The 23264-nt window shown below is 32.5% G+C and overlaps 1 protein-coding gene across 3 annotated transcripts in view; it reads right to left on the bottom strand.

Moving 5' to 3' along the window:
- Positions 1–23264, bottom strand: part of PNPase (polyribonucleotide nucleotidyltransferase 1) — a 136641-nt gene that overhangs the window by 98598 nt on the left and 14779 nt on the right. For all 3 annotated transcript variants that reach the window (XM_085825425.1, XM_085825426.1, XM_085825427.1), the window contains exons 3-6: positions 12465–12570; positions 5004–5053; positions 4852–4915; positions 1059–1220 (exon numbers count right to left, since the gene is read on the bottom strand). In XM_085825425.1, coding sequence (XP_085681551.1) covers positions 1059–1220; positions 4852–4915; positions 5004–5053; positions 12465–12570 — 382 coding nt within the window. The remainder of the gene's footprint in view (positions 1–1058; positions 1221–4851; positions 4916–5003; positions 5054–12464; positions 12571–23264) is intronic.

Raw genomic sequence — 23264 nt, 5'->3', positions numbered from 1 at the left:
TGATAATCGCCAAATTTAGAGCCGTTTAATAAAAGAATTCACATGCCCAAAAGGGAGAAGTTGTTTGAGAGCTCTTCATTACAAAAAATGAAATAATTTTGAAATGCCTTTGTTTCACTTCTTGCTCAGAAACTCGAGCATCCTACCATTATTTATATTACAAATAGGAAAAAATTATAACTCATGAACCCATTCAAAAAATAGCCATATTTGTCAGTGAATCGCCAAAAATATTCCTGCAAAATGCTAATTCACACCCAAAATGGCAGTCGTAAAAACAAACAGAAATTTCAGATGATTAAAATTAAGGACCTACTGCCGATTTTGGCCAAAATTAAGGACTTTTAAGGACCAAAAATCAGTTCCAAAAAACTTAAGGACCGTACGAGCCCTGTTTAATCAATCTACATTGAAATTCAGGCAATAATCGATGACTTAAATGGATATAGGTAACTTAGATAAAAAATACATAATTATTAAAAATAAAACTGGCTAAATTTTAATACCAATTTATTTGAAATAAGTCTTATAAGAAATAGCTGTACTTGATATGGTCATCAAGGAGAAACTATTCATTTGCAACTTTATTGATAGCTCCCATTTACTAATGTTTAGGGCTATTTTTGGGCCATTTTAAGCACAGTTCGTTAAAAAATTAGCAACAGTTTTAAAGGTATTTGTAGAAAATAACTCGATAGGCTAAGGGTTAAAGCCTGAAGAACAATTTACAAAAGCTATGTGTGAACTGGCCAGTGAACTTATCTGTTTTGTGAAGACTAGAGTGCTGTTCTCTGTTTTAATTTACTTTTGCAAGCTCCATGTTATTGTTTGTAGTGCATGGGTAGTTTATATGTATTCAAAATATATACATACATATATTTTTTCCTCCTTATACACATTAAAAATACTTAAATAAAATATAATATTAAATGTTCCTGCATAAACATCCTGTTTCCTGAAAAAAATAATAATATAAGATTGTCTTCAAATTTTTTCATAAAAACTACTCGGATAATTCGTGAAATAATTTTCAGAAAAACATGGTTTAAATAACTTACCAACATTATTATGCTCTGTTGCTGCAACAACAAGGTTTAAAGAACTATTAATAATTTCTTTTCTAGTAGGATTCATGATAACATTTCCATCGATAAAACCTACACGCACAGCTCCAATGGGCCCATTCCAAGGAATATCAGAAACTGCCAGAGCTGCTGAAGCTATTAATTAAATTAAAAAATATAAGAAATGCAACATGTTAAAAGAAGCAATAAACAAAGAATTTTTTTTCAAAAATTTACAGCAACACATTGCTGAGATTTTGATTTAAACTATTGTAAAATTATTATCGGCTATTCATTTCCAGAACAGTAAATGACAAAATTTTATTAAGCATCCAAAAATGTTCATACTATAGCATTCAGTAAAAAAATAATGACCTAGTAATTTCATGCAAATGCATTTTATTCAGCGAAATAATTTCTTTCAGCTTCAATTGCAGGCTCCCAACGAGTTACAAGCTGATACATGCTGCTTTTGTAAAATTTCTTGCCCCTAGAACCATAACAGTCCTACAGCCTGCGTGACATCATCTCTATTTCAGAACTATTGCTCATGCAAATAGTTCTCCATAAACAAGCAAACAAAAAAAAAAAAAAAAAAAAAAAGTGACAGTCAGATAGAGCAGTGTCTGGGTAGTAAGGAAGAAGATGAGAGGTGGTTAAGAGGTAAGACTTTCCAATCCAGTGTGTTGATCACCTTCTTAGTCACATTCGCCATATGAGATCTGGCATTGCCTTGAAGAATGATCACTCCTTTTCTGTTTACTAATGCTGGCTGCTTTTGACACAATGCAGCTGAAAGCCTTTAAATTAGGATGAGTATACCTCAACTGATGGCTTTGCCTGTCCCTAGCAATTCCAAGTTCACAGTACCAGCAATGGCCCATCAAAAACAAAGCAGTACCTTCTGATGACAAATGTTTTGTTTGTGGGCAAGTGCCACAGAACCAGGGGGATGACCAATGATGTTTAATTTTGCGGTTACACCCATTTCTTGTCACATGTAAATATCTGATCTAGCAATCGGCCGTTTTTGTGGAATGGCAGCAATGAATAGCAAATGGTTTTAGCTACAGGATTTTTTTTTTTTTCCAATCAGAAAGTAAGGAATCTACTTACTGAGCTTTCATGTCTTTCCAAGTTTGTGCAAATGCAATCGAATGGTTTCCTCTGACACTCCAAACTATTGTGAAAGTTTCTTGCATGTTTGATGCAGATTATGCTTGATGCTTTCCTTCAGCAGGGCTTCATCGCTAGTTGACAGACATCCAGTTCAAAGCTTGTCCTGGAGGCTCTCACCTGTTGATGCAAATCAACTGAATTTCATGCTGTGCCCTCACTCACTGATGAATCTTCAAACACAGAGCACATTTTTTTAGCAGCTTTTGCAGCACTGCTGCCCAATATTAACTTGGGATGGCCTTAAAACATCCATTGAGATGGGCATGTTAACTTCAGGACTGTAGCTCCTACAGAACTGCTTTGGGTACCACTGACATGCTTCACAATTATGCATTGTCTCACAGCTGACAAGAATGTCAACATCTGACATCATCCAAACAAGATTACTGACATCTGCTATTAGAATTTCACTTTTCATTCCAGCAGCATGAACTTTTTTGGGTATTTTATAAGAATAAAAGGTTAAAAGGAGTAACAAAATCCATTATTATGATGATTCTATGATCATGTGAAAACATTTCATGAGTCAAAAGATATTTCTAACTATATATAAATTAACGTGCTAACAGATTTCTACTGATTTTTATATAACATAAGATTAAGAAACTAAGATTAGAATATTAGAAAATATACACTAATGTGCTAAATTTAACCAACATTTCTGATTTTGGCTATAATTCAACTGAGAGATATGAATTTTATACTATAGAGGCATAATGTAATATTTAAAAGATAAGGAATGTATAATAGCAAAAAACTCAACAGGATGCATACAATACAGAACAAACAGAAGACTTTTACAAAAAAACTGTCTGGCCAAGATGAAAACCAAAGGGATATGACCTCCTCTAACTGCAATGGTTGTGTGACATTATCCGCCAATACTCAACACCAGATTATCTAACAGCTATTGGGATAAGAGTTCCCATTTTTCAAAATGCATCTATTTCAGTAGTCTAGTGTTCTCCAGAGGGTAAGATCATACCACTATGCATCTCCCTAAAGTATCCTATGCATGTTCAATGGGATTTAAATCAAGCGAGCATGCTGGCCAGTCCATTCTGCTGACACTTTCCAGGAGCTCCTCAATAGCATGAGGCTTGTATAGGTGTGCAGTGTCATCTATAAAAACAAAATCAAGACCAATGCACCTGAGGTACAAGTCAGTAATGCGTGCCTACAAAATATTGATAACATTACTTAGAAAAACAGCAATCGTGTAATTGAGATAGACATATACAATTAATAATGAAATTTAATAAGGAAATGTAACACAGTGGGATACATTATAATAGCTTAAGAAAGACAGAGCAGGGACCCAACACAGACACAGGTACCGAGGTTTACATATCCTGGTGAAGGCACAAACTGAAGTGTAACACAAACACAGGAGACTGTTGAACCACTATACGATCACCAGCAATCTCTTTTTAACATAACAAGACTAGACTGCTGGAGAAAAACTCATCTCTTTGCTTCAGCCCGTAAGGTTGCCATACAGGTTTACTTTCTTTTACACAACTGGCGGTTTTCTCTAGAGTTTTTGAGTTTGTGTCGCCTGTTTGGTACCTAAGGAAAAAACATACAAAGGGAAAAGATAAAATCATCACAGTAAGAATCTCTGGAGTGAACCTCTGTCGAAGATGTAGAGCTCTGTCTGTCCGTTCATAATGCCTTCCCATACAAGCATGCCAAGACCACCCCGATGGTATCTTTCCTTGATGTAAGTGGGACGAAAGCATGTCCCTACCTTTCTCCATATTGACCGGTGCTGAGAGCTGTTTGTCAGAATGAAACAATTCTCATCAGTAAAGAGACTCATCAGTAATGACTTCATTCGCAGTGTAGAAGCTTTGAATTCTCTACATCACTGCAAATGGTGCTACTGATGGGCTGCTGTCAATGATATGTGACATTCAGGATGGCGAATGAATATGCCACCTTTATGAATTTGTCTGGCCAAAGTAAACCAGGACACTTGTCATCCAATTGCTTAGCAATGTTGCCCACTACCTGGTTTATTGCCTTTCACCTGAAAGACCTGTTATAAAATTACTGCATGCAACTGCTGAACAATGTTGCCTGCTGTCTGGTTTCAATTTCTTTTCCACTGCAAGGCAACATATTGATAATGAGTCATCATTGTTTTCATTGGCTGATCACCACCAACCTTTCTTACAGCTGTACGTGTTGTTTGAAAGGCTTTTTAAGCTTATGAAACAATACTTTTACAAATTTTAAACTCTTGGATGGCAAGCATAAAACTATGCTCCTCCTCAAGCTTGTCAATCATTCTACCACATATAAGGGCATCCTGAGGTTTTCTTGTAACTATATTGCATGCAAATTCTCACTTTCCCTTGCAGACAAATGCCTGGAAATGTGATTTGCTTTTTTCTTTTTAAGTTGCCTTGCACTGAGTGTGCTGACTCCTCGCTCTTTGCAAGCTCTGATGTACCCTCTGATGTCACTGTGCTGATCTGATATTTGCATCTGCATCATCTTTCCATCGTACTGATCGCAAAAAGACCTTTTCAACAATTTCATGGCTATATGTAGAAAAGAGAATTTGTTAAATTTTGCACACTAGTGTATATTCATTATGTACCTGCATTTATACTAACAATATCAGGATCATTAATGCCATCTACAGCCAACAGATTGCATGAGAGCTGTAAAATAAATAAATAAATTAGAATAAAATATAATTTTAAATATTATTAAATATAATTACCAAGAAGATATGAAAATGAAATCTACCTGCGTCTCACAAGCAAACCCTTTAGGAAATAATGGTCTCACAGATCTATCTGGATTAAAAAAATATCAATTATAGCTTATCTGAAATCCCTAAATAACAAAAGAAATATTTAATTCTTTAAACAAATATCTAAGCCTACCGATAATATGAAAGCATAAAACTTAATAACAGACTTACTATTTTAATCTTTGCAAAAGTTGGTAATATGTAGTCGCGATTAACTGGGGCAATACATGGAATGATATCCATGGTTATACCTAAATCAGGATTAATCCGACAGCATTTAGGGAGAAAAACACACGGAAGAGGAATAACCCACATTATAAACAACAGGAAAGTACTGTTCACAATTTGCCTGTATTTTTAAAACTGTTTAATTTAGAGGATAAGCTTATTATATAAATGAAATTAGCATTCCAAACAATAACACACTTCAAAACAGAAAGACAATGATATTTGTACTTTTGTATTTGGTGAGAAATTAATGGGAAACCAAAGATGTACATGTAAATTTAGCCATTTTTTAAAATTGGTGATTTAACAATGTTTATATATACTAATTGATTTTGCATAAATAATTTACATACTATTATGGATAATAACAATGCCAACATATTGTGACATAATCTGCTATCACTGCTGATATTTATCTGTTATTCCAAACATTTTCTCATGCTTTTGTATTTCCCCTAGAAGTTTTGTTTTATTCTAAAGATCTATGGTAGTAATTTTTCTATCATTCTACAATAAACAAACTTTTTTTTTCGAAAAGCATTTCATTTTTTGTTGATCATCGATTTACACTTTCAATTGCAAAAATGTCATAGGATGACACAGATATTCCTGTTTTGGCATTTTTAAATAATAAAAAATCAGCTTTGTGAAATTGAAAAAATCTAACTTTTCATAGGCTCTTTCAGTACCTTCCATTAATATTTAGGAAAATGTTCAATACAAAATGTGTGACTATCATGAGACAAAAATTGATTGAAATATTTAGTTTTAATGGTGGACATCATATTCAGGGTCTGTATACAAAAATTGAAGAGCCAAAGTCAAGTATTTGCATTTTTACTTCACTAATAAAAAATATCAGTTAAGGAAAAGATTTCTAATGTTAATACATTAAGTGACAAACTAGGTACTTACATATTAACACAACCACCTTAGTAAATGCCAAATTTTCAGAATGTGCCAAACTCTGGCAATAACGTGCATAACCATTCTTTCAGCAACCATGCACATAACAATTGTTTCAGTCAAACAATGTTGACATTTTTATTGTATTTCAAGTTCAATGGGTTTTATAAACAAATCATATATTTTGCCTTTAAACTTAGTCTGGTTAGCCTATATTATGCTGCCTCATGGATTATCACCTAATTGTTTCATTTATGGTAACCTGAGTAGTTGAATGTTATGGAAACCCTATTATGATGTCATTGGTTGTGTGATTGTGGTGAATTTGACTGGTGGGGAAAAATTTGTATGGGCTTCTTTCTGCATTAGGTGGCAATTAGGAAGTAAACGGCACAAAAAACATACAATTGTGAGCTTTGCAATGTAAAATGGCTGCCAGTGGTAAACTGGGTGTTTGGTGGTATAGGACAAGAGAGCAGAAAGTGCTGTTTTTTTTTTTTTTTTTTAAGTGGTTGAGGTTAGAAGAATAGAAACTTTGTTGAATATAATTCAAAGGAATTATAAGTGTTGAGTTTGTACGAAGGAAATGCATATGGTCGAACGTAAATATCGTTCAGATGGCTTTGAATGGGTCTATCACAAGAAAGGTTCAAATGCTCACCATATAAAGCATTCCATTAGAAAGGGAACATGGTTCGAGGAAAGGTTTTGGATGCTATTAAGGAATTTTGTGTGCCACAGGCTGAATACACAGAAATTTCTAAATAGGGTAAGAGGATATTTTTTTTGTGTAGTGTGTAGACACATTTCATTTTTTATATTATTTCATTGTTTGATTTAAAATGCAGTTTATTGACATTATATATTTTTTGTTTGGCATTGGGTGCTCTTTCGATTTTTAAGTGAAAATAGATCAATTTGTACATGGACAAAATCAAGTCAGTATGCAATGCCGAGTTTGTGCAATTCTCTGATTATTTTTTAAGTGAAAATAGATCGATGTGTACATGGAGATCAAGTTTGCACAATTCTTTGAGTTGTTATTTTGGGTTTGTGTAGTGGCGATTGGCCAGCAAGGCTGATTGTGCCTTGCAGGCCAATTGCCAAAAATCACCAGTTTTCGCTAAAGGGCACTTGCTTGTGGAATTTGCTTACAATAAAAGAAACCGCAGTAAATTTTATGCAGGAATACAAAATTTTGTGAAAATTTCCTAAAGGGAACAACGAGGAAATGCATTTCCTAGATATATGTTGTTGCTGAGAATTGCATGAATTGGAGTCGCTACAATTCTCTAATTTTTTTCTCTGCAATAACAAATTTCTATGTACTTCAGAAGAATAATGCAAAAAAATTTCAAAAATATCTGAAGAAGAATGTTTGTGCTTTATTTTTTTAATCTATCACATAATTTTTATCTAATAATTTAAATTTGTATTTTTAAATTGCTAAAATATATTTTCTTTTCATATGTTGACAATGTTTACTGACTTACAATAAACATTGATAGTTTGGAAATCCTTCTTAAAAAAAAGAGAGAGAGAGAGAACTACCAGCTTGCACTCAATAAGTAGCTTTTATCTTTTTATTTGTAAAAATAGCCAAACTGCACCAAGGTGGTTGTACGTAAATATCCATTTACGTAAGTATCCATTTCTACACGTATTATTATGAAAAGTTTTGATGATTTGATGAATATAAATTGTTTAAAAAAAGTACCCATTTCTAGGCATATTATCATGAAAAGTATTGATCAATATAAACTGTTTCAAAAAGATATCTTATTTATAGATTCGCATTTACAAAACGTCATAAGCTCTTAACAATCCCTCCTTTCCTTTTAGGCTTAATCATTTTGCTCAGGCTTAATCATTTACAACATTAAACGGCACAAATAACATTACAATAATTATTTAAAAATTGAATTAGAATAATCAATGATATTTTGGTGAATATGGCGAACATTAAATGGTTGGCTTAGGTGACTGATTACTATTTTTTTATTTTACTTCAGAATGACAAATAAAGCAATTATTAAAAAAAAAGGGGGGTTAAAAAGATTTTGTGGTAAAATCCTAGTATACGCTATAGCCTTGGCACGATTTTGAAAATTGTCGGCAATGCCAAAATGCTCATCATATGTATCCCAAAATCATACATGCTCCAAAATGTTTACTGCTCATCATAATATCTCCAAATCCTGTGTATATGGTACGTGGAGGCTATTCTAAACTCCATGATACCATATACTAGGATTAAACCAATTTTATTTTATACGAGAATATGTATTTTCCTTAGTTCAACATGCACTGCATATGTGCATGGAAGTCTCTCGATACTCGAGGTTACTGGAAACCAAAAGTTGCTGGAAACTTGCTTTGCCTTTCTCTCAAGACAATCTGATTGGAGCTGTGGAAATTGGCTCTATGCCAGCTGGCCGAATGATGTTCATGCGATACATAATTCGCCAAGAAAGTGATCGCTTCCAACGTCGGCGCAAAACTTGCTTTTAGGGTGGGGGTGGGGGGAATAGCCATATGAAATTCCCCGACATTTCCAGATTTTGTCTAAAATATTTAAATTTCCTGACTTTTCCCTGGATTTTTTGGTCCATTTTCGAATTCCCTGATCTTTTCCGGTATTCCAGGTAGCGTGGCAACCCTGTCGTAAATAGTGTCTCATAAATACAGAGTCCAAATCTGATTCTTGAAAACTTTTGCAGCTTTATTTTTATTATGTTACAAATTAGGAACTGTTCTTAGTTCAAATTCAGATGCCATTCCGTAACATATGATACGCTATCACAATTTGTTTTTAAAAATTTCATAAAAAAGTCAGAATGCTTTAGATGGTAAAAAATTACATATCCACAATTAACTGTACTTGCCAAGATAAACAAATCTAATAGCAAGTAATTAAATACTGATACATAAAACAAAACTTAATCAAAATGTTATTAATAAAATGCCTTGGAAGAGATGTGAATGTGAAGAAATGTCACATTGACAAAAATAATATTCTTAGTAAATTTTGAATCATTGGAGCAAATGAGAAAAATAAAACTACAGAAAACACATAATAATGTAGTTAGGACAATATGTGACGTTAGAAAATATATTCCAAATGTGTAAGTATTGAATGAACTTTTAACTTTTTTAAATGCAACCATGCAAATAATGAAAGTAGCTTTTAACAAGGTTTATATACCACACAAAGTATGAAAATCTGGGCCTTTGGACACCAGCTGTCTCCCTAAAATAATAATAATATAAAAAATATCTCTCTAGGTCTAGGAGATAATATAATACTCAACAAAACGAAGCAGGTGCTTATAAATGCAATTTTTCTTGAACTCACTGAGATTCCTATATACTACTCTTATATAACTGCTGGCTAGGGAGTAGCACTGTTGTAGCCAGTAACAATACATTGATTGATGTGATCACACTTTCAGCCCTTAAGTGACTGTGTGTGTGTGTGTGGGGGGTTGTTAGCATTTTGCTGTCTGACGTAAACAATAAGTGATGTCCCAACATTGCCATATCCACGTCATTTTATTAAACTAATAGTGTAAAATCTGGATTTTTTTTTTTTTTTTTAAATTGGAAATTGCCAATGTCCTGATGATTATGATCCTGGATTTAGCATTGCATACCAAAAATTAGTAGCACTTAGAGTAAAACTCCAGTTTATGAATTTAATTTGGTCCTGAAGACTGTTCATCATTTGAAAATTTTTTAAACTTTCCCTGGAGAAAATTATATAAAACGGATTAATTTGTTCTTGGACCAGATAATTACTTAAACTTTACAACAGTACTAAGTGTACATGTTTATAACACAAAATCAATCAGAATTATTAACTTTATAATAAAAAGGATCAACATAACATTAAATATATAAAATAGACAAGAACTTAACTACAACCTCTGCAAAGTAAGACGAAAATGAGGAATAGGAAGGGAAGATATGTTATTTTCAGATGGAAAGTTCCTTTGCATAAAAACATCAGGTAAAGGTCTTCCTGGTAATATTTTCTTTGTTTTTTATGATAACTCGACTCTGCCTGAGATTCACTGGGCCTCTATTTTATTCAAAATTTGTTTCACGTGATTTGTTGCTGTCTAAATTCTAAAATTTTTCTAAAGTGAGACATTTCTACAGTGGGATTGTCAGCGAAAATGCATATGCTATAAATTGTTGTTGCTCTATCAGGATGACATAGTTAAAAATTTGTATCTTGCCTCCTTTTGCAAAAACTTATCAGGCCAAAGAATGGGATCATCTTTTTTCCTTCCTCTTCCTTGTAAAATATTTCGCTACAATTCCGTTAGATTGGCATCGGTTAAAAATGCAGCAACAACCACGGCAAATATTTTGGCTAGAGAATTCTAGTTTTCGTTTGAAATATCATCGCTCATTATTTTGAATATTTTTTATTTACGTTTAAAATATTGTGGCTTGAGATTTCCAGTTTCAATCTGAAATATCACTGGTTATTTTTTACCATATTTCACCATTTTTTTTAGCAGGATGGATTACAATTTGGCAGTTACCTAATGATGAAGAGGCTGCCATAAGATTCTTTCAGGATAAAGGAATAATCCATTGCAATATATTTTGTTCTCAAAATCATCCGATGAAGTTAACTTTTGGCTCAAATAAAGCTCCTATATGGCGTTGTTACGTATGTTCTTCCAGTGGAAAAAAAGGATTGAGGACCAAAACATGGTTTGAAGGCTTATGTCTTACTTTTCTCAATGCCACTCATTTCATCTCTATGTGGTATTAAGAATTGACGTAGATTGAATTTTGTGAACTTCAATTAGAAATGAGCCATAATTCAAGAGTAGATTGGAATAACTACTTGAAGGAGGTATGTGCAAATAGTTTGATATCTCAAAAAAGAATTAAGATCGGTAGAGCCAACAAAATTGCAGAAATAGATAAAAGTCTTTTTACAAGAAAGAAAAACAGTGTTGGACTTATTCTTTCGGAATGATGGGTATTCAAGGGCTTATGCTGGGAAAGCAAAGAATGTTTTCAGGTCGCCGTTCCTGATCATTGTGCTATAACATTTATGACTACCATTTAAAAAAAAAAAAAAAAAAAAAAAAAAAAAAAAAAAAAAAAACACATCGCGGATGGCAGCATATTTTCAGACTACCGGAAAGGGTATAAGCAAGAACTAAAAAATGCTGGATATGAACATTTCACTGTGAATCACAGCTATAATTCTGTAGACCCCAAAGCTGGATGCCATACACAAACTGTGGAGCGATTGTGGGGCAATACTAAATGGAGAAATAAATGTCAGCGGGGCACTGTTCACCACCATTTAGAATCATATTTAATAGAATTTATATGGCATCGACTATATTTAAAAACTCAAAATTTTTCTGCAATATTGAATGATATTAATTTTATGCCACCATTTAAATTGTATTTTGTTTTGTTTTGATATTTTTTTTATTTATGTGTAGAATATTTTAACTTACAAAATTCAAAAGAAAAGTTTACTTTCTTGCAGGATTAAGAAATTTAAAAAAAATTACTTTTCACAGAATTAATTTGTTTTATTCTTTTGAACTCTATTATTATTATTTTATAATTTAATACTTAGAGAGAATTGGCGGCCAAAAAAAAGTGGTGCATTTTCAAATGCGCCACTGTTCTAACCGAACAGTATCAAGATTTCCTTCACAGTCGTCTTTTGTTGCTAATTTTGAAGTAATTGCTGGTCCTTCTTGTTGACTCCAAATGTTCATTAGCTTCCAAGCTGAAGCCAACAGATACAGTATTGCAGATTACCAAAAACATCCCAGGAATCAAAGCTCTCAGTCTGTAACATAATCTTCCTGTAATTTTCTCCTGACTGAATTCATGGTTCTGTAAACCATATCTGATGCTAAGCTTCATTAAAGAGAGCTAATCAACAGAATATATTAAAATGATGTTTCATAAAATGCATGACTTAATTTTATAGCTTACCTCTAAACACCTCTTAAAATCATTTATTGACAATTTCAGCATTTATATAAGAGATACCATTTGTCACTGGAGATATTCTTTTTCACAAATAACTTCGATACTGTTCTGTTCTCAGGGACCGGATCCAGAAATGTATGCATGCATGTATACATATACATGTGCATACAGTCATACATTTTTGAATCTGGCCTTGATAACAGAACAGTATCATAATTTCTTAGTTATCTAAGGTTCCAAAACTTAGAAATTATATTCTAAAACTATAACTAAAAATTGAATTAAGTTTCAGTACTGTGCTTTAAATTTAAATTAAAGGTGTAACAAAAAAGTACCAATTACTCGGCTAGTTAAAATTTCCTTTTCTGTAGGCCCTAGTTCTCTGCGTAAATAGTTTGTGGGTATACGGCCAGCAGCAGCAGCCTTCTGACGATAATCAACCTTAAAAATAATAATAATAATAATAATAATAATAATAATAATAATAAATAAAATTTAAAAAAAAAAGGAAGATGCATATAAAAGTATTTTAAAAACAGAAAATCTAAATACAGTACAAAGTTCGAGATCCAGACTCATCGGGACTTCTGCGAGTTTAAATCTAGTAAAATGGCATGTAGAAATTATAAAATTTAAAAAATATGAAATAATGAAGATGATGATGATGATATGATCTAAAGGGTATCAAAAATTTACCAAAAAAAAAAACCTTACTATTTATTTGTTTACTTTATTAAACATTTCTTCCAATGTAGTTGTTTAAGTTGCTTCACCTTTTGTGCTAATACATTCTCTTCAATTCTGTAGACAGACATAATTTCTTGCTCAGTTACATTGTTGAAGTCCTGTAATTGCTGTGTCAAGAATCCTGACTAACTTGTCAATCGAAATGTTTCATTTTCAGTAACTTCTCTGACACTTTCTTCACTATCGATAGTGGTATTTTCTGAATCTAGAACCATACTACAGATTTTGCCATCCATTAATTGATTGATGATTGAAGAGCATTGTTATCACAATGAAAAACTTCTTTTATATCATCTTCATTTATTACCACTTCTCCACATTTTTTTACAGAATCCATTAATTGGAAAATTTCACCTTCGGTTTGCGATATCCAAAAACCTTTAACACTTTACCGACCGCTAGCGGTTTTAACAGCATAGGCACGTCTGACTAGTCGCTCAGCCGCACATTCTTCATGTTCTAAATAACTGTCAGGACAATCTGATAAATTGTCTAAATAAAACTCTCCAGTACCATTTTATTTTTGCTCATTGTGAACGGTAATTTAAAAAAAAAAAAAAAAACGGTGTTAAAATGGGGAGTTTACGAAGCAACGCACTTAACGCAAGTGAGCAATGTACACTGCTCAAAAAAAAAAAAAAAAAAAAAAAAAATGGGACAGTGCTATATCTCCCGTTCTACTGGGGCGATTGACAAAATTCAAACTACATTTTTCATGTCTCGAAAGCGCGACTTAGGATATATATTAGATTTATATATAGTACAATTCTAACATAGGTATTTTGACACAAAATCGGACTTTTTCTGAAATAACATACCAATTTTTTTACATATTTCGATTTTACGACTCAAATTATGCCAGAATACCAAGTTTTGTAAAAATCGTACGACTAGTTTTTAAAATATTAGCTCTCAAAATTTTAGCTCCTCAATGTTAATTGAATTTGGCAAATATTTATTAATATCTCTTTTTTTATTAAACTTTTTTGATTTTTTCTCTCACATTTCGAAATTTTGGTTCATTCCAAATAAAATTTACCCATTTTTTGCGTTTTATTTTAAAAATTTTTATTTTTAAATAATTTCTATAGATTTTTCGAAAAAAATTTTGAATTATAACCTACAAAATTTTTACCATCATCTTAAAGTAGGTGTATTTTTAAGCATATCTGCAAAAAATTAGACATTTTTACTCAAAATTTTCTAAGATATACACGAATTTACATAATTTCGCGTTTTGAAATTTGGCACCTTTTTTTTGAGCGATAATAACGCCAAATGTGGTCTACGGATTTCTGTTACACTGAATTGCCACAGCTATTTTAAACCTTAAACTTCAAGTAAAATTTTATGGAGAATTAATTATATGACATTTTTTCCCTCAATGATGCGTAATAAATATTTATTAATACTATATGAAAGGCTATTTTTTTAAATTATAGATGATATTATTCAAATTTTTAACTATTTTTTTTTTTAATTTCTCTCGTATCTTTTCTTTTTTTAAAAAAATTAAGAGTAAGTTTTTGTAAGAGTAAATTTTTACCTTCGGCGTTTTATCGTCTGCTACTTTACTTCGTTTAAATTGAATTGTCTAAAACTGAGAATTTTCGTTTGATATTTATTTGAATTTTATGACATTAACTGCATAATTTATTTCTAAACAAACTGTTGCTTTTGAAGTGGCTGAAAGAGCGGCTGATACTATTATCCATATTTTTAAAGCACAATATATTTTTATAGAAACATAATATTTAGAATAATCATTTTTTATAAAAGTCAAATTATGATATAAACATACAACCCTCTAGAGACTGAATTAATGGAAGTTCCATGGTTATGTAGAAATGATCTGCAGCTACTTAATGGCTGGATAAGTCAGCAGATTCTGTGGACAAGTAAGAATAATTATATAAACGACACCAACATTCTGGATTCAATAAACAACGAGGATATGATGTTTACTAAATGAATTTAAGAAGTTTTAAAACATAAAAAATCAACTCATTTTTTTCCTAAAATGTATTTTTGTGCGTAGCGTATTTTCATTATATCCTTAAAATTCTACTTTAGAATGTAATTGTCAAGAACTGAATCCTAATCATCAGTAATATAATAAGAAATTATTACTGTTATTAATAAATCCTTCTTATAAAGTAATTGCAAATATTTCAAAAAACTTTCTGTCTGAATGCAAACATTTTTCTATGCAAATATTTTTAATTTTATATTAATCAAGATTGCACACCATATTACTTATTTCCACTTCAATTCTTACTGTCAGTTCTAGTAGAATTTACAAATCAATTATATTTAATTAAGGATTGAATTGGATTATTTAATTATGGCAAAGCACACGAGGGCTATCTGCTTAAAGGAAGGGATGCTTTCGTGGAGGACTTTCTAAGGGAAACTGGCTCGTATACACGTTACACATTGGGAAAACCACGAAAGCGCCCATGCGGCCAGCCCGTTCGCGGGATTCGAAACTCGAACCGAACTACCAGTGTTCAGCGTCTTTACCACTTGGCTGTTGGTGGGCTATTTAATTAAGGAATGACCATCTAAGTTAAGAAACAGCGTACCGTAACATTTCAATTATTGGTTCCGTATCTTTCATGTTACTCCCGATTGGCTAGCTACATGATTTTTAATGAGTATTCGGATTTTACTAGTAACTTCACTTGGAAATCGCGCTTAAACTAGGTTAGTTGGTTATTTGAACATAGAAAGAACATGGGAGCTATTTGATTAAGATGCTTTCATAGAGAATCTTTGTAAAGAGAACCTAAAAAACTAAAAAAACCAACCATGCAGCCTGGGTTAGACTGAGCAGCAAACAATTAGTATTTAACAATCTTTTCTTTTCAAATGCTAGGCAACTGATGAGGCTCCAATTAAATCTCCAATTTAATATTTTATTTGTAAATATTTAAAATATTGTTGTATTCTTTGACACAAAAAGCAGAATTTAAGTTTTGTTAACTCGTTAGTAAACTACCAAGCCGTAGTGCAAATGAATATTCAATTTCTTTGGCAATAATTGTATTCACTTAATATTCTTGGAATATGAGCTAAAGAAGGAACGTTCTCGGAAGATTAAAGAAGTATTTAAATCCAGTGATATTAGGTTTGCCTTACAAGCTCAGGATCAAAACGATTCTGCAATTGCCCGAGTAGTTGACTTGTAAATGGATGTGAATTAAGCAGATGACTTTTAATCTTACGTTATTCAGCCAGAAAACGTATTCCAAATGTTTTGTATTGCATGACAATGCATCTTTTCATTATTCAATAACCAGTTGGAGAACCGCTTGTGTTCGGAAAATAAGTATGTATATTCAATCGTCCTGCATGTTCTTCAAATTTGTCTTCTTGTGACTTTTTTTCTTTCTCAAAAACTAAAGTTGCCTCTCAAAGGAAAGTTTTTTGACATTGAAGAGACAAAATTAATATGACATCTACTTTTAGAGGCATGTGAAAAACAGATCTCTACAAACCTTCTCTTCCATTACATGTTGTGCAGTCAGACAAAAAGTTACATCAGCGTAAATTCTATAATCTATTTTTATTACACTCTGATTACTTTATTAACATACAGTGAATATATACTAAATCTTTAACTTTAGCTTAAGTAATTCGGAATTTTTGACGGAATTGTTGTCGGAACTAGGGCTTAGAAGATAAGTCAAATTAAATATTTCGATAACCTAGTAAATTCAAGTTCGAAATTTCAATATTTTATTTTCGGAGGGAGGGGAAATGTTTTCAGTTTTGGTCCATTATACTAAGTATATTTGCTTCGATTTTTTATTTTTCCATAAAAGCGAAAATTTTATGCATGGTATACATATAACACATAGCTTCAAATTAAAATTTAATAATATACAGAGTGGTTATAATTAAAGTTCCACATTGAAACGGTCATAAAAGGAAAACTACTGGATCAAATGTTATCAAACTTGGAAATCGTGTAAAGGAGGTCATGGGAATTTATATTCCGCGAAAAAAAGGAAGTTCAAAACCTCACCACCAGGGGGGGAAATGGTGCTGTATGCAATATTGTTAAACGAAATATGGGTCGGAATCTAACTTAACCTTTTGTTAAACGGGTTTAATATGTTGTATACCCTTAAGAAACTTTGAAGTAGGCAAATTATTATTTAAAGACGTTAAATTCGATAAATGTCGAGTGCGCCATCCCTGTAAGTGAGAATTTCGTCCGTGAAAACCACGAATTAGCGATTAGAAAATGTGAGATCGCAAATCACTCTCACAAGTGCGTACAATCTGGAAATCGTTTTCTTACAGATAGCTAATTTGTAATTTTTTAAGCCTGAATTCGGCATTAAAACATGAAGATACTGATTCAAAACGCTTTTAATCGATTTGGGCCAAAGAAATCTCTCATGTTATCTATCTAGTTCCATTGCATTCTCCTACTGCATTAGATTGCATAACAGTCATTTCACACCGTTTACTGTTGAATGACAGCTAGTTTTATAACTGAACCATTTTTTTCTGAAGAGCAGTCGACAGCTGGACCACTGCGATTGCAGCTCACTTAGAGCCAATATTAAAATGTTTCGTGATACACGAACTGCAGTAACGTGGCATTTTAGATACTATGATTTTTATGCAGGGCTGGGCACCACCTCAAGAGTGTCGCATAGTTACTTAGGCAACATTTCACGAATGAAGGTCTTATAGGCCAACACTTCCCCTCTTCCCACCAGACCTCAACCTCTGTGACTTTTGTCTATGAGGTTATCTCAAAAGCACTGTTTATGGTGATAATCTAAACAATTTGGCAGAAATGAAAAATGTGATACACTGATAACATTCCTCCTGATATGCTATGTGTAACGTGTATACGAGCTAGTTTCCCTTAAAAAGTCCTCCACGAAGGCATTCCTCCCTTAAGGCAGATAGCCCTCGAGTGCTTTGCCGTAATCTAAACCAAAACCAAACCTGATATGCTAAGAGCTGCTGTTGAGAATGCAGTAACATGATTTAACTTGCTTTCGGAAAATGCTGGAAGCTACATTGAACATGCTTTGTAACACGTTTCGGAAAATATTAAACACATTTTAAACAGATGTTTTCGTGTCTTATTTCATTTAACAATATTGTATACAGCGCCATTTTCCCCCTGATGGTGAGTTTTTGAACTCTTTTTTTTTTTTTCCGCCGAATATAAATTCTCATAACCTCCTTTACACGATTCCCAAGTTTGATAACATTTGGTCCGGTAGTTTTCCTTTTATGACCATTTCAGAGTGGAACTTTAATAATAACCACCATGTAAAATAAGCTTTAAAAGTCTGACAGCTTGGTTCAAGTCCCAACTTTAAAAATATATATATAAATATAAATTTTTATATTAATTCTCTTAGAAAGCATGTTTTAAGAAGCTAATTTTTCTCTCGCGTTATAGATTGTATAAAAAAACATGATCTTTAATATGATTTAGATTGTTTCAGCCGATATAAGAATCAGGTTACTCTGTGGTACAGAATAAACCCTGCTGGACTGTTTTATTTCTTTGTCATTTAGCAAAAATCTTTTAATTAAAATATTTATCCTTTGGACTTCGCTTTAAACTTTATTTATAGCTAAAATGACTAGAAAATGAAAAGCTGTCTTTAGCTGAAACGCAATTCATATAATTGATATTTTAAAAAATTTACAAGAATGCAAAATGTATGGAAGTCTAGCAGTCGAAAAATCTCAATTTTCTTGTGTGAGCACTGAAAATAACTGTAGAAGGAAAGAAGAAAATTAGGGAGAAAAGTAAGCAAAAATTTGCAGGGAAATTTGGCTGTCAGACGTACCAAGATGTTCAAAAAGTTGGACGCTTTCGAATATACTTTCAGGATACTTCAAAGAATTTAGGTGTTCAAAGAGAAAACACTTGGACGAGTACACCAGCAAATACCATCAATTGAGCTTGTGTTAACAGAAAAGACAAAACGATATCATTGCAGATTAAAGTGAAGAGCGACTGGTTTTAAACTATATGGTTGTGTAAATTACGTTATAGAACATCATATCGTATCATAAATGGTGAATCCCATGATTTCCTCAGTCGAATTATTTGAAGATTCAGAAGTTTATCCAGTGATGTATGTGGATGTCACTTAAAGATGTTTTTTTCCCTTCCTGATGAAACAGCGGCCGAGCGGTAAAGTCGCTGAACACTGGTAGTTCGGTCCGAGGTTCGAATCCCGCGAAAGGGCTGGCTGCATGGGCGTTTTCGTGGTTTTCCCCATGTGTAACGTGTATGCGAGCCAGTTTCCCTTAGAAAGTCCTCCAGGAAGGCATCCCTCCAGGCAGATAGCCGTAGTGTGCTTTGTCATAATAAAATAAACCAAAACCTTTTGATGAAACCAGTCTTTCCTTTCATCTCATAGCTTCAAAATGTTTAGCCTCTAAAGACTGATAAAGGCTCTGACGAAATACTTCGTGAAGAACTTTCTAAGGGAAACCAGCTGTCATACGTGGTACACATGAGAAAATCCACGAAAACGCCCATGCAACCAGCCCGTTTACCGGGGTTCGAACCCCGGAGTGAACTACCAGTGTTCAGCAACTTTACCGCTCGGCCGTTTGTGGGCCTTTATGAAATGGAAGGCGATAACTTTATTTAAAATGATTGTCAGAAATACCAAAATGTTTCGAAAAGTTGTATACTTTTCAATATACTTTCAGAATGCTTAAAGAAACAGAGAAGAAAAATAAATTTTTTCGTAAAATTTAGTATTCGTATTTTTTTAAATTTAAAACTTTTCAATCTTATGATATTTGATTCTTGCGATTTCAAAAATAAAATATTTGACTAAAATATGAATAACATTTTAAGAAACCAAATGTAGGATAAAACTGTGTAAAGCAATGGGCACAATGATAAAACTGTTTAAAGCAGTGTATGCAAGTCATCCTAAGTTAAAATATCGGTTATACATCTCTCTTATTTATATATATTTTTTCTGAACGGAACATTGAAAGGCGTGTAAAACTGTGCTTTACTGTATTTTCTCTTTTAATATAGTATGCAGTTTTCAAACGCATCGTAGTCTGGGTTACAAAGTATTTTTCCGAAAAAAACGCAGTTCAAATAAATAAAATCAAATTCTGGAAAATTGATATTAATAAATATATTTAAAATGCTCAGTTCGAAGGTATAAATAGAAAATTTTAAAACAATTATCTGAAGAGACAATGCAACACAAACAATTAAAATAAAAGTATAAAAATTTAAAAATGACCTAAAATAATAGCTATGACGAAAAATATATATAAAGAAAACTATTTGAAAAAAAAAATAAATAAAAATAAATAAATGCTGCACCTTTATTTATGCAGTTCGAATAGGTAAATAGAAATTTTTAAAACAGTTATTCGAAAAAAAAAAAAAAAAAGTGCAACTTAAACAATTAAAATGAAATTCGAAAAGAAAAAATTACTTAAAATAATAAGTTATAATTAAAAATATAATATAAAGAATATTATTTGGAAAAAAGGAACGATGGTGACTTTTTTTCCTAAGGAAACTAGGTTGCCATATATTAAGAAGTTCGCCAAGTGAAGTATTCTTGGCGCAAACTGACAAAAAAGTGCCAACATAAATTTGTGAATTTCTCCGTAAATTTCGCTCCAAATTTTACAAAATTTCATATTTAGGCGTAATTTGAGTCGTAGAATCGAAATATGTAAAAAAATTGGTATGTTATTTCAGAAAAAGTCCGATTTTGTGTCAAAATACCTATGTTAGAATAGTGCTATATATAAATCTAATATATATCCTAAGTCGCGCTTTCGAGACATGAAGAATGCAATTTGAATTTTGTCAATCGGCCCAGTAGATCGGGAGATATAGGACTGTCCCATTTTTTTTTTTTTTTTTTTTGAGCAGTGTACCTCAATACTAATAATAAAATGCAGATGATATAGCAAATGGCAATTGTTTATCACTATGGGTACCAATTGATAAAACTATTTTTAGGTAGCCCCGAGAAAAAAGCAATTAATAGGCTATTGGTCGATAGGCATTGCCTAAAAAAAGCCGATTAATAGGCGATCGGTCAGTAGACGTTAGTGATGAAAAGCCGATTAATAGGTTATCAGTCGGTAGGCGTTGGTAATAAAAAAACCAATTAATAGGCTACCGGTCGGTAATGTGTTAAAATTCATGGAAGAAAGACAAAAAAAAAAAAAAAAAGTTTTCCACAGACGATTCAGTATTTTTCATTCAATTAATTCAGTTCTCACTTCGCAACAAAGCAAAAATTCATAAAAACTCAAAATGTCTGTATTGAAAATTATGAAGTAAATCTTAAAACACTTATTTCCTCGAAAAAATTCCAGAAAGGATTGAGCATGATTTAATTCGCAATAATAAATGAAGTCATTATCTTTCTTGTTGCCAAGCTCAGTCTCTCTAGATTGGCCACAAATCTACTATTCTGTTGTGTCAAATGTAAACAAACAATGGGCGACATGACAAAAATTATTATTGGTGCAACCGATTGCAACCAAAATACGAGGTTCACATCTACATGCTATAGCAGACCTATATACAAAATTTCAACGTTCTGAGGCATTTTTGAATTATGCGAGTTACATATGTACGCACAGACACCACGAAAAATTCTCTTTTAGAATTCAGTTTAAATTAGTTCTACATTTTTGGGGGAGGGGAAAGAGTCCTTTATTCTCTCCTTACGTACAGATGTCAAGCAAAAACATCATTAAATTGCATTCAATAGCGATGAAAATGGACATTTGCATTGAAATATGGTGCCTGAAACTTTTTGCGATTACAATACTTCCTCTTTACTTCGTACAAAGAAGTAAAAAAGACTGTGATGATATTGACTCTTTGAAACTTTTTAGTATAACAAAAGACTTTAACTTTTTAAATTGTATTTATGATTTACGTAATGATTTTATGCATATTTTACGTGTTTTAAGTATCCTTTTCAAGTTCATCTATAATACAAGAAACCCGAGTACCAAAAGGTCAGGATATGTAACCACTGCTGAACTAGAGAAAGCAGAGATTTTCTTAATGAGACAGGTACAATCTCAAGAATTTTCGGCAGGGCTGAAAAGTTTATCTAAGGGTGAAACAGTAGCTCCCAATAGTAAGCTAAAAGGTTTAGCCCCTTTTATTGATAAAAAATTCTATTATTAGAGTTGGCGGTCATCTCCAAAATTCTAATCTTGAGTTCTGTAAAAAACATCCTGTGGTGCTTCCACCAAAAAACCATTTAACAGAATTAATTGTAATGTATTTTCCCAAAAAATGCTTTCATGTGGGACCGCAAACTTTACGATATTATGTGAGAGAAAAATGGGAGAAATATTTGCAGAAAGATTTGTCATCAGTGCATTGTTTGTTTTAAGGCAAATCCTTCTACTTCTTCTCAGTTAATGGGAAATCTACAATCTGAGCATGTTAATGAAAATTTTGCATTTAATGATACAGGAAGCGATTTTTGTGGATCCTTTCTTGTCAAGTACAAAAACCAACATAAAGGTTTATTTAAAAAAGTTTATGTTGCCGTATTTGTTTGCCTGGCAATCCGTGCAATTCATTTGGAAATCGTAACAGATCTAATGACTGAAACTTTTATTTCTCGCCTTAAAAGGTTTTTTTCTCGAAGAGGCAAATCTAGAAAACTTTTTACGGATAATGCACAAACATTTGTAGGTGCGGCAGCAGTTACAGATATTGTTTAATATGGTGAATTATCCTGATGAACTTCTTGCAGGATATTTATCTTCCGAAGGTGTTGACTGGAAGTTCATCCCTTCGAAGGCTTCCAATTTTGGCGATCTTTGGGAGGCTGGCATAAAGTCATTCAAATACCATTTGAAACGTGTTGTGGGAAATACCAATTTAAGTATAGGGGAGTTTTTAACAACTATGATACAAATCGAAGGGTTTTTGAATTCTTGCCCTCTTTCTCCTATGCCTTCCGATCCTAATGATTTTAGAGTTTCATCTCACAGACACTTTTTGATCGGCAGAGAAATCACCTCTATACCTGAGCCTAATTTAACAGGTATCCCCAGAAACAGACTTTCCAAGTGGCAAAAAATAACTAATTATGTTAAAAAAATTTGGCAGTTGTGGCAACAAGATTATCTTAGTAATTTACATCAAAGATCAAAGTGGCAGTTTTATAAAAGTAATGTTAATGTTGGAACTGTTGTACTTATAAAGGATGAGAATCTTCGACCAACTAAATGATTGGTTGCTAGAATTGCTGAGATATTTCCTAGCAAGGACGGAAAGGTAAGAGTTGTCAATTTATGGTTATTAGATGGAAAATTTCTTAAAAGAAGTAGTCGGCACATATGTATCTTGCCAAATCAATAGT

Source organism: Stegodyphus dumicola, chromosome 10, assembly GCF_044657685.1.
Source record: "Stegodyphus dumicola isolate Sdum_Otavi_A_Nest chromosome 10, ASM4465768v1".
Taxonomy (NCBI): Eukaryota; Metazoa; Arthropoda; class Arachnida; order Araneae; family Eresidae; genus Stegodyphus; species Stegodyphus dumicola.
This window is presented reverse-complemented; position numbering and strand designations above follow the sequence as displayed.